Genomic DNA, 12,921 nt, shown 5'->3' on the forward strand with positions numbered 1-12,921 from the left:
CTATAGCCAGTATGCTAATTTCGCGCTGCGTCGCGATTATGCCGTCCTTTCTGAGCCTCCGTCAATCAAGCTTAATCTCCAGTGAAGGCCGTGTCCTGGTTGTATTCATCGGTTGTGAAATGGGGTCCATACCACAAAGTTCAATGCCTTAGAGGTGTTTTTTGAAAGAGTTACCCATGTAAATAAGCCACGGATCACGAAAATCTTATGCACATTAGCCCCATTTTTTGTAACGGCTTGTGGGGGCTCCTATTACGTTAGCCCAAGTTCAATATTTTCTGATTTCCATGATTGAGTCTTCCAGTCACGAAAAATATTTATAAATTCTAATTTACGAAGCCTAATTCTATGTGTGGTATGGCTTTTTATTCTGCGTTGTCATGATTAGTCTTGGACCTTGTGCTACACAGAAAAATACTCATAAATTTTCATCTCGCCGCAATTGCTAGTTTTGGAGAAGTTATGTACGAAATCTGGAATCATAATTAGTATTCATTCATAGGTGGAAGTTTTTGAAAGACGTAATTCATCTAAAATGCGTTGCACTGAGTTAATTAATTCGTGCAATTTTATATTCCAGTTTCATAAAATAGTTCCACGAGTCATGAAAATAGTACTTCAATATTTATAAGTTGCATTAAGTGTTTCCCTGAAAAAATATAGATAGTTTACATTAATATAGTTTCTTCGATAGGCTGCGAATAGAATGCTTTGTCAAACCTACATTTGGCTAAATACCTGGTTACCCTGCGGGTGACTCCGTGAAAGTTATCACTGTGGCTAGTCCCGGTATACTTAAATAAACCTGGTTAAATTCATATGATTTTCCATTAAATTCGAAAGTACGTTCGCTATTGGTATTTTTTCCAAACCCCACTCCTATAAAATCGATAGAGTGGTTTTTTGATCATATTTTTACTTTTGTAATTTTCTGATAACAGAGGTACCAAAGAAATTCCTAAGATTTAAGAGGGAAATATTCTCAGCGTTCCGTATTTTCTTTTCTATTGATGTACTTAACTTCCCACGTGACCCTCTGAATTAATGACCTATGCATCTTGCATAGCTGTGGAGATCATGTGGAAATGCTTTAAATTACATTAAATATTGAAGAAGATAGTAAGTTAATTTCAAATTATTTAAGAATTAAATGATTCGAAGTTCAATTTGACAGAAGGCATATCTTTTAAGTAGAGAAGACCTTCCGTATCCGTGAGATTCCATTTAGGACCGGAGGAAAAATTGTTATGATGTTAAAGTGAGCAAGTTGAACTATTCTTTATATAGTTTTGTATTCACTAGACTCAAATGATTTGCAAGAGGTTCATTGTCTCCTCTGGACCACGAAGTTACAACAGCCTAATCCAGCGACATGTCAGAGAACTTCCTTGATGCTAGACACACTCATAGCCTACCAAAAATGTCTACAACGTATTTTTTTATCCGTTAGTTATCGTTCTTTTGGAAATGTTAATTTTTGCTGGCACTAATATTTTTAAAAACTGATTTGTTCGTTGCCTAGCATAGCGTGCTTAAATTTGTTTAATTTTTAATGTTTTTAATCGTGTAATTAGGAAAAAAAAGCCCTGTTAATGAAGGAACTATTTGGATTGTTATGGTCTTCTTCAACACTGCAATCTGGAGCTTTTTCTATCAACCGTTAAAAAGTAAATTTTAATACCATAATAGTTTAAACGTGACACGTTCGTCTCCTGTCTGCCACAATCCTTAAGATCTTATCAAGATTAGCTGATAGGAGAACTGAGTGGAGAGCTGCGTCAAACCAATCCTAGGATTGTTGACCAGTGATGATGATGATGAATAGTTTAAAACACATCCAGAGGGTTTATTGTACAAATCGTCACAGGAATTCATCTTGATATTCCGAAGGTTTATTTTACACGGATCAACAAATTTCTATATTATTAATTAAAGAGTAATTTTAATTATTACTTACCATCAAGTGTTTTCTAATGTCTTCCATTTGATTAAGTTCGTCAAGAATTCTGTGTGGCAGTTTGGGTATATATTTTCGCTCCAATATCTTGTCAAACTGCGTTATTTGATGAGCATATTCTGTAAATCTGGCAATGCTACGTAATCTCCGGGGACAATTCTTTGAATCCTCGAAACTAGAAAATTCGATTTTGTCAGGATTCGATTTTGTTTGATAACCCAATATTGGGATCGGAAACATATCAAGTTAGAAACTGTATCACTATCAACTCGACGGTGGGGATGCAAAGAGAATCAAAACTCTCACGGTAAACTTTTTGAACCAACTCCCTCGAATTCACGCGCTCACATAGGCGTTTTGCCGTGCGGATGAAAGGATTGTGGCAGACAGGAGACGAACGTGTCACGTTTGCAGGCGGATATGGAAGGATTTGGTGAATGGCGTCGGTGGAAATAATAGTGGGAGCGAAGGGAGTTCAACTGGAATGCGGCAAAAAGAGAGGCGGACGAGGGGTGTTTCCTTTCTTCCTACGCTAAGCTAGGCATGTCAACTTTTGTAGCGGTATCGCCGGGTATAGAAACGATAAAAGGGCAGTGAGAAAGGAGCCGTGAAGGAAAGGTGGAGAAATGGAAGATTAGCTGGAGAACTTCAACGGGCGCCATTGTCGAAAAATATATTTCGGAGAATGAAAGTTCAGGATTTCTTCCATTCATTTTTTTTGTCTCTGATTCCCTCTTTCTTTCTCTTATTCTCGCGGGGCAAAGGTGGAGAGGGGTGGGAAGGTTCTCCGCTTCCGTGAAACTCAAAAGCATTTCGTGTTTGCAGCTCTTTAAGGGATGTCGGTGAAAGTCAGGTGTTTTGAGGTTCAGTAAAAGGGGTATTCACGAAATAAAAAAGGAACTTTCAATGCGGATTGTCTCTCTCGCGAATTAAACAAATGTGCTATTGTTATCATTCCTCCTTTTCCCCAGGTTGAATCATTACAAATGAGAAAAAAAGGATGTGAATTTCAGCGAAGAGGAAGCGCTCGTCAGGCCGTCGGCGCCCTTAATTGGCATACTTACGCTAAAACAAAGGAACATCGCATTGAGCGTGGATCAAACTAAATGATTTATTCTGCATTGTGAACTCCAAAATAGCGGTGGTATATTTGAGATTATTCTTTTTATCCTCTTCGGATATTACGCAGTCGATAAGTAAATTCGTTTAATATTGTACTGCAATTATAATGTTGATCATAAATTTATTCCAGTGTTTAAGGAAATTATATGTTTACCATGATTTTTTATAGCACCTACCGTTACTGAATTAAGGTCTTTTCAGTAAGTGACTTAAACTCTCTCATGTGAATAGTTGCTATAACTATATTCTGCATTGTTGTTATTAACTATCTGCATTCGGGTACTGTTTAATCCACTTGCGACCATATAAATTATTAATCGGACTGGCTATTATGAGATAGGGGCGACCGTTGGTTTCGGTTTTTAACCAATTTTCTGTTCAGCGAGGAAGAAATTTGTAATATGGGTATTTTAATTCTAAGAATTACAATTGGTGCACTCGTATCAGGATTTTATGGCTTTTGATCATATTAGAGCTCTGGAGAGCTTGGGTTCAATATTTTAATGGCTTTGGCAAGTGCCAATTAATTGAGCCTTATTATGATTATAATTTTAATAATTATTGTGATAATTTGTGATTATTATTTGCTAACGTCAGTGTAGATCGTGGTAGAAATGCCTATATTTTAATAGTAAGCGACTTTTATACGCATTCAACCCTGAAACTCCGATTTATGGAACTCTGATTTTAATCGAAAAATGTGCGATAGTTCCTTAATGAGCTCACTGCAGACTGCGGTAGAATTCAGCTAGATACGCTTTTGAGTAAACAACCATTAATTCAAAGTCATTATGAATCATATTTTTAAATCACTTGTGTGGTTAATTCTTTGCTTAATCCGGTGTAGACTGCGGTAGAAATCTTTTAGACTTTTAAGGTAAATTTTGATACGGATTCAAACCTCCATTCATGGCGTTCCGAGGGTCGGGATCAAAATAGGCAAACCTCTGTCTCAGGTAATAATGGGGACGGCATCTGCGTCCTTGGCGAGTTTTTCGCTCGAATCGTATTTAATTATTCCTCTGACGTGTGTCAGTGTGTTACCGCACCAGGACCGCAAGAGACCTCGGCGAATGACTACGTCAGACGGACGAGGCGTCGGAAGTAAGCCGTGCTTAAGATTAATGGCCTCCTGCCGCGAGTTCCGTGCCTAGAGGATAGTCAGTCCCTTACCCTACCGGTGAAAGGTCGAGTCAGGAAAGAATCGCCGTGAATCCTTTGTCATTTTTCATTAATTTGCGATTTTTGTCGGGCACCGCGTTGTGAGTTACTTAGCTGGATTTCCAGCTGTAGATTGTTCAATTTTTCTCTTCTTTACTCGTGATGCCGCCAAGATACTAGTTTCAGTTATCTCAATGTCATTTTATCACATTAATTCAGGGGATGGAAAATAACGGCATCGCTCGCATACATTTCCCTGGCTAGATCCCTAACTTTTTTCACCACTGAAAATGGCCATTTTCTACCTCTTGACTTAAATCAGTCCTAGTTATGCCTCGGTCACAACAAGCGTTCTAAGATCCTGATAAAATGACAACTTTGGAGAAATATTTCCTATTTATGAGCTTTATTTGTTATTATGAATTTAATATTCAGTAACGAATATCTATCTCTATCCCTATAGGTATTATTCAATTTTTGCACAGATTTATTCTTAGAAAAAACCACTTGCTCAGCCCACATATAATTTTAAGAATGATTTGATCTCATTTATCATAATTGAAATCATTTGGTAATTTCTATTACTTACTGTGGAAATATCAAAAAAATATAATCTCGTTAGCTTTTGTCAGAAAACGTTTTAGTTCTTGAGATAATCTAAAAAATGTGTCATGAGAACATAATCCAATAGCAAAATTTTTATGGCTGAATTTTGAAGATGTTATCTCCTTGCTCCTCCGAACCAATCTCATTATTTCATGAAATCTCATTCCATTGCTCCTGATTGATCGATGCGGGGGCTTTTTTTTCTTGCGTCGCTCAGGGTCCTTGCGATGCCATTTGTCCGTTTCATGCCTTATCACTATTTCATTCAGCGAAGCGGAGACAGTATTGATTAGTGAAGCGGCGGTTTTCGATTTTCAGATGACTGTAACACCTTTTTTTTACTTTCAAAGAGATTTATCGCCCCATATTATTTTTTCTGATTTGATAAAAAATTTTAAGCTGGCTTTTGTCTCTGCAAAATGAGGCTTTAAAGAAAAGTCATAAAGTCAGGGTATTATGTCTAAAATTTTCCCAGAAACGTCAACAAAATTAACAGTACTGAACATAGATAATACAGTTGCTTGATTTAAAAATATAAATTATAAAGTTTTATTTCCTCGTGGCTGATTTAACTTTAATAAATTGTTCTGTGAATAGTAATCTGATTCTTAATAATTTTCGTTCATTCTATCGCATTGAGAATAATTACTTTAGATTTTCGGCCTCGTAAATATGAATTTAGGTAATTTGAGGAAAACTGATTTGGAATTTATGGTTGAGTTTTGGTTTCAAGGCTCTTCACTCTTGTTCTCTTAGCGGTTGTGCTGGTGAAACTCCGGATAGTCTCCAAGATTGAAATATTATTGAGTGCAGTTATAATTTTCTCGAAATGATTGATTCGGTCACTGATTCAGAGAAGCAGTTTTCCTTTTCGAAACACTATTCTGTGACCATACTGCAAAATATGATCTGTAAATTTAATTACAATAAGACTAAAATCATAATGTTAAAAATCAAGTTATTTAATTTGAGGATTAATAAACTGGATTAAGTAACCTATTTATCTGCCACAATTCCTTGAATATTAACTGTCTTAAATTTATTTTAATAAACTCTGAATCACCATATGGGACCCAATATTTTCAATTTTGATAGATTTTTATTGCCATTTTAGGTTGAAAAACAAAAAAACTGGCCCACTGTACCCCTATACGCGAAGTCCTCAAGGAGTACTCCTTATATAATGGCGTGTTTTACCATTTGATATCAACAGTGCCAAACATTAGTGCTTAAAAGCATAAGTATTTGTTAAATCAAAGTTTATGTGGCTATGACTATAAATGAGAATAAATATTCTAAGGATCTTTTGTGATTAAAGAGATCAAGAATGCTGTGTAATTCCACTGAAAAAAACATCTCATAAGGCTCAGTCGTTGCCTCATTGATGCAATGTCTTTGAGTGGGTTATACTAAGGGCATCGTTCGTCTCGTTATGAACCGATACAATACCCTCGATGAACACATGGCATGGTCGCCACGCTTCGCTGTCTTTGGGTAGCGGGAAACTCACTCTCCCTTCCAAATGAGTGACGGTTGGGTTGCATAAGCGTGAGGATGATATTAACCTCTATAATCTCAACGAAATCGTCCCGTGCCCTTGAAATTATGAGTGTATATTGATGATAACAAAGTTAAAAGAAAGTACTATCCCGTTAATCAAATTCCATTGAGAACATTAGGCTCTTCATTCTAATATTCTCCTCTCATGAATTGTGGCTTTGTAATGCGGTTTAAATTATATTTTTTTGTAAATTTTCCAAAAATCAGTCAAATTGCGCGAAGAACTTTGATTCGACCCAGTTTTTATCTGTATGGTCTTACGTGTTCTTAGAAAAGTTTTTATAGTATTATTCTCAAATACGCATAAATATTGAATTCCTCGTTGCTAAAAAAATAAGGTTTCAATTGTAGTAATTCTTTATTCCATTGTTATAATTTTAATATTTGCTCTAAGTCTTAAAGTATTAATGTAGTGTTTTGGTGTTCCATGCAATACTTTATTTTGATTTTGGATTCATGCAATTATTTACGTAGAAATATTGATTGGAGGTATTTGTTAGGATTGTAGCAGCGCTTTGTGATAAAAGCTGCATGGTTTGATTTTTAACTGGTTAACTTTTTATTTCGTCGGTCCATTTTGAAATGCATACGATCTATTTCAGTGCATCCGCCTCATCAAAAACAGTGCAGGTTAAGGAGGCATATACTCATACACTTTTTGAACCTGTTATGGACTCCAAGGAATGGTTAAATCTGAGTCGTTCATTAAATGCAATGGAGTCAAATTAGCTCCGTCCCTTGTCAAATTGGAAATTTTTAACCCAATTATGTCATGCATAAGATAGTGAAACTTGAGATAGTCTATCGTGCTATTCCCGTCATGCAAAATTTTGAACACCCTTTTTACCCAAGGTTCAAAGACTACAGATTCCCACGTGGAAAAAAATATAATGAACAGCATAGATATGAATAATTTCCTTAACATGAGTTACTAAAATTATTTAACTTAATACATCTTAGTTAAATGCCATTCATGGCCGTACTAAAGTAGTTGTGAGTTTTCTAGCCTTTGAAACAGCAATAAATAACTATATTTTTATGCATACATTTCATGGCACCGAAAGAATTTAACTACCGATCGATACTAGATTTTATCAAGAAAAAAACGTTATATATTACCCGGATAAGTGGAAAATTTAAATTCTATTTAACATTTTCTGCTTTCTAATAACTTAAGTTGGGTATAATTAACCTGATCCAGAATTAAAGATCCCTTTAGGTGAAAATTATAATCTTTTGCTGCGGGAAGAAGAGTAGAAGCGCTGCGATTGTATTTATGCTTTGATCGCCTTACAAGCCTTTTTCATGACGTTACTGAAAAATTTCTTCGCTGGCTTGGCCACTGCGGTTGACGGACGCAAAGTCCCTATGGCGAAGGGTTGATGCGTAAGAGGATTGAGAGTTGCCTGAGGGCAGTGAGTCTCTTTATCTCGCAGCTAGTGGTTTGGCGACATTGTTATCTGTCCACGCATTTAACGGTGAACTAGGATTAATTAATTTGTGCAAAAACATCCGTAAACAGTCGCAAATAAAAATTGCAGATGAAACAACACATTTATTTGCCATCGTAGTTCATAGAGTTTTAGAATACTCTTCAACGAGAAAACCTCGTAAACCCGAGAAAACGATGTTTAGGATTTTTTACGCATATGAGAATTAATGGTCAAAAACTATACCGCTCACTTATTCACGGAAAAAAACTAGCTTTTCTGCAATGATTGGGGTGAATGGATAACTGTCATCAATTTCAGCTTTTACTTAATTTTGAAAATGAAAGGTAAAAGATGCAGTCAAAAATTCGTGCATGAAGGATAAATTTTAATAAAAATAAAATAATTCCACGTATCCCTCTTCGGGTAGCTTGGAATGATTAATAGGGTAAGGTATTCTATGGAGCGTAATACTTTGAGTCGCCGAACAGAAAAACTAGGTATTGAATTCAGGTTAGCAACATGACATTGCGAAAAATTTAATTACGTAGTGTTCAACATTTTTTCATATGAATTTTTGAATAAGCTATAATGTATCATACTTTGCTTTTCTAGCTTTGTATAGTGACAATAACTTTACAAATTCAGTATTTAATTATTTACCTAATATACTATTTGGGCAATTTTAATGGGCCCATAATTTAATTTTTATTGATTTATTATTCAATTAATAATCTAAATGGTGTTTACATAGATTAAATCAGAATAGTTGATATGGAATAGATCTACTAAATAGATATTCAGTCAAAAACATTTTTATTTTCAGTGCACATTTACAAAATAGCGTTTCAACATCTGCCGACGAACCTCTTAAATGTGGTATGACAACCAATTAAATTTCAACATGTTTTAAGGACGTATTTCCACAGCTAGTCACGAACCGATCTATTCTACGTCTGATTCCAACCTCAGTTGTTTTAACAGGAAATTTAAACAAATGAAAACAGTCACTCCTACGCTAATTGTGAGCGGTGTTGATCCTTCGCCTTCAAGAAAAATAATAGACCCGTGACTTTCCCCCTACTCCCTCTTCCCTCCCCCTTGTATACCCTGAACTCCCTACTTCCTTCACCCCTATATCCCCCCCTCTGGCCCCTTTAACGTGCTTGCCATACGCTAGGAGGCGTAGAGGAAGGTGACGACGAGGGCACAGCAAAAGAAGACACTATTTTTCCATTATCTCGATCCCCACAGCGGAACGAAGGCCTCCTTTAGCTCTCGCCCTACTCCCGTCGCGCACCACCGAGGTTTTTCGTTTGTCACGGTGAATTTCTTGAATGCATAATAGTTTGTTTATCCGCCTGTTAAGGAGATAGACCTTGGGTCAATTTTGTTTTTCAGAAAACGTTTTTACAACTACATTCACCATGCCTATTATGTTATTTTTACCATGAATAGTGATTGAATAGTTATAAATATTGCTTTAAATGTGGTTTTCATGCATGTGCAATAGCTTTTTTAAAATGCAATAGTTTTTATGCGTGCCTTTCTTGGTAAAAGTGAGTAAATGTTACAGGTGTGTTTTTAGGCTGGTTATTTGATTTTTTTGCAATCTATAAATGGACGTAATCCAAGTGAAGACCCAGAATAATCCAGCATAATGCCTTACCATAACACCTTAGACAATAAAATCTAGCGTTTTCAGGTTAAAATAGGTGATTGACGCGTAAAATGTGTTATAGCCCTTTTAAATATTTCAAGACTCTCCTTCTCAGAACCAAAAAAGAAGCGGTTAACCTACGGAAATTTCAGAAAAAAAGGTCATTTCTATGTGTTAGCTGTTTTAGTCTCTGTGACGACTATTTCGCCACGCATCTTTTCTCTTACGGTATCATTTAATAATTGTAAACCATGGAAGACAAGGCAACATTTTGTTAATTCCAAGATACTTAGCATAACATATTCCTATACGTAGGTATGTTGGAAAAAACAGAAAGGAATGTTGTAAAGTGTCTTTTCTTGGGAAAGCAAGGCAAGCATAATATTCTATTAGTAAGGTACAGCATTGAGATTTGGTGACAGTTAAATATTTTATTTGACTTGCTATCATTTAATAATTGTAAACCATGGAAGACAAGGCAACATTTTGTTAATTCCAAGATACTTAGCATAACATATTTCTATACGTAGGTATGTTGGAAAAAACAGAAAGGAATGTTGTAAAGTGTCTTTTCTTGGGAAAGCAAGGCAAGCATAATATTCCTTTAGTAAGGTACAGCATTGAGATTTGGTGACAGTTAAATATTTTATTTGACTTGCTACCACCTCAATTTTTCTCCGTTTTGAAATTATAATTGTAGTTCATTCCCTTGGCTCTGTTGCAAGACTGCGGATATATGAACAGTGGGAAAACATTTCGGTACTCTTATCTCATATTTTCAGTAAGTCTTAAACAAGTCCATAACAGTGTAGTAAGTCCTTTCAATTTAGTGATTATCATTCGTAAGTTTCCTATGTTTGTGTTTGGCGAATAAGCTACTCTGGTGACACTTGGAAATTCTCTTGCAGTGGGAAAATTTTACACATGAGTTTTTTAATTTAAGTGAAGCTTAAAATTAGTTTTTCCATCCAAATGGCGGATTAGTAAATAAAATTTAAATAAAATTCAATAGCAAACTAAGTAAGACCCAGAAAAAAACAAGGTAAAATAGTATCAACTAAAGGAAACTTCTTCATCATTTCCTTCACAACTCAATGTCATTCTTCAATATTCCTTTCTTATTTTATCTACTGCTTCATGTATTTACCTTTTTATATTTCCATCCATCTCTTAACATATCATATTTTTTATCTCGTTCCTTTTTTGATAAATTAACGCTCTTCATGTGCCTCTTAGGTTACTAAATAATATATCTTTTTTATTTTCTTAAATTTTATGACTTGCCTACATTCTTTTATTCATGGAATTCATCCACTATGTCTCTCAGCCTCTATTTCATTCAGCGCTCAAAACGCCAGTGATGTAGTCATTTTTGTGAAGTCTTAATTTTTCATCTCATATTTCCACCATTTCTCAGCTATCTGTTTCCATTTGAGACTGTGGAGTTTGATTTTTTCCTCCATAGTTACGTTTGTTTTATATACATCTATGAAAAGTTTTATTCGTACACTCCTTTTTAAACAGTAGGTAAGTACCTTTGGTACTCATGGTATTAACTCTGGTGCTGATTGCTATCACAATAAGGATATTTTATAATATAAAATGTTTGGTACCCATCCATTCCAGTCTTTATTTTTTTCCTTAGGAAACTATCTGCAGGTTTGGAATTTTAAAGTACCGTCTATTGAAATAAATTTATTTCTATTGTTGAATGAATAAATTTATTTATAATATAACTCATAGATTTCTTATCCCAACAATTTGGGAGGCAAACACCCATGAAGAAGAAATCATTGTAATTAATGCTTTGATAGAATATAAAAATTACTGTAACTTTCAGCTCTTAGCATACGAATGTAAATGCTTATTCAAAAAATCATATGGATTTTTATTCTGCCTGAACTTTCAAAAAAATGTAAAATTAGAGGCGCTTGCGACAGTGGTTGCATTATAAAATTAGGAAATGCTTTCCGGAAATTAGACTCCAATGTCAGTCCGCAATTTTTACAAGTTGAGAAAATTCGTTTCTTAAAATAATATGATATTATGGCCATTTTAAATCCTTTCATAATTTGGCTTAACCTGACTTATTAAATCATAGAACAATGAGATGAAAATTTAAACAGACACAGCTGAGACCCGCGTTGCAATCATGAAATTGATTTAAGAAAATTTGTACTGTAGTTGACTGCCAATAGGCGTTACTGCTTTCTTTAATACTTGCTATTTTTAAGATAAATTAGTGCTTTTCTCAATTAGTAACTATTCCAAGCTGTACAAAGTCTCATTCAATTGTTGGGAACCAGTGGATACTAGGTACTCATCTCAAATTTTCAACTCCTTAGTTACGACAGTTAAAATTTTCGTGAATGATGCATTTTACTTCTTGATCATTTCTTCGGTTCATTCATACGCTTTTTTTGTCTTACCCCTTTTCAGGACCATGGAGGAGGTGGTCGAGGAGGAGGAGGGTGAGGGTGAGGAGGAAGGAGGCCAGGGGGGCGGCGGGGGTGGCGGCGGTGGGCGGGGGGTCGCGGGGGTGGAGGCCGCCGCCACGGCGGGTGGGGGTGTGGAGCGGAGGGCTAAGGGAGCTGAGGAGGGGGGTCGGGGGTGGGGGTGGATGAGGCGGCGGAGAAGGGCGGGCCGAAAGGGTGGAGGGGGTGCCAGGGCGGCGGCTGGGGCGGCGGGGGGCGGGGATGAGGAGGTGGACGTGGAGGCGGGGGCGAAGCGGGGCGAGGGCGAGGGGGCGGAGGAAGTTGAGGGGGCTGAGGGGCGGGTGGGCGTAGGAGAGGAGGGGGCGGCCAAGAGTGGGGGGAGGAGGAGGAGGGGGGAGGGAGAGGAGGCGGGGGAGTCATCGTCCACCATGGCTGCGGAGGAAGTCCATATGGCGCCCATGGCGTCACCCGAAGTGGTAAGACCCCTCTCCCCCCACCACCTGGAACCATCGATAACAGTGGGTCATTTCATCTATTTTTTCTGGTTAACCTGCACTAAAAATTACTGTTTTTTTTCCACAAAGTATGCAATAATCCTGGAGATTAACCCTAAAAGTGTAAACGCTACGGGATTTCTTGAGGAACTCTCCTTTCTAGTGTACCGCCTTTTTCGATTTAGTCAACCTCAAAAAAATGATGTCAAACTGCAAAATTGCTCTGCGTTTATTTTTGTTAAAAATTGCCTCCATTTTGAATTATCCCTCTTTTGGACCCTTTGAAGAGGTTATAGATGTGCTCTCAAATGGATCATTTTATTTATTTATTGTTTACGAAGATCCATATGAGCCCTGGACTTTTAATGAAGTAAATAGTCCAGTTTGGGTAATGTAAATCGTCGCCATCTGTGCCGCCGTCAAGTTTTTGCCCTTAGGGCTCAAAATTCAGCTTGACAACATGCTTGTGCGGATGCAGCGGTGTGGATCCATGGCA

The 12,921-nt window shown here is 36.7% G+C and overlaps 1 protein-coding gene across 1 annotated transcript in view; it reads left to right on the top strand.

Moving 5' to 3' along the window:
• Positions 1–12,721, top strand: part of LOC124158119 (spidroin-1-like) — a 397,978-nt gene extending 385,257 nt beyond the window's left edge. Inside the window, exons 5-6 of the mRNA XM_046533301.1 lie at positions 11,936–12,407; positions 12,713–12,721. Of these exons, the coding sequence (XP_046389257.1) occupies positions 11,936–12,407; positions 12,713–12,721 (481 nt within the window). The remainder of the gene's footprint in view (positions 1–11,935; positions 12,408–12,712) is intronic.
• Positions 12,722–12,921: the final 200 nt, after the last annotated feature.

This window comes from Ischnura elegans, chromosome 4 (genome assembly GCF_921293095.1).
Source record: "Ischnura elegans chromosome 4, ioIscEleg1.1, whole genome shotgun sequence".
NCBI lineage: Eukaryota > Metazoa > Arthropoda > Insecta > Odonata > Coenagrionidae > Ischnura > Ischnura elegans.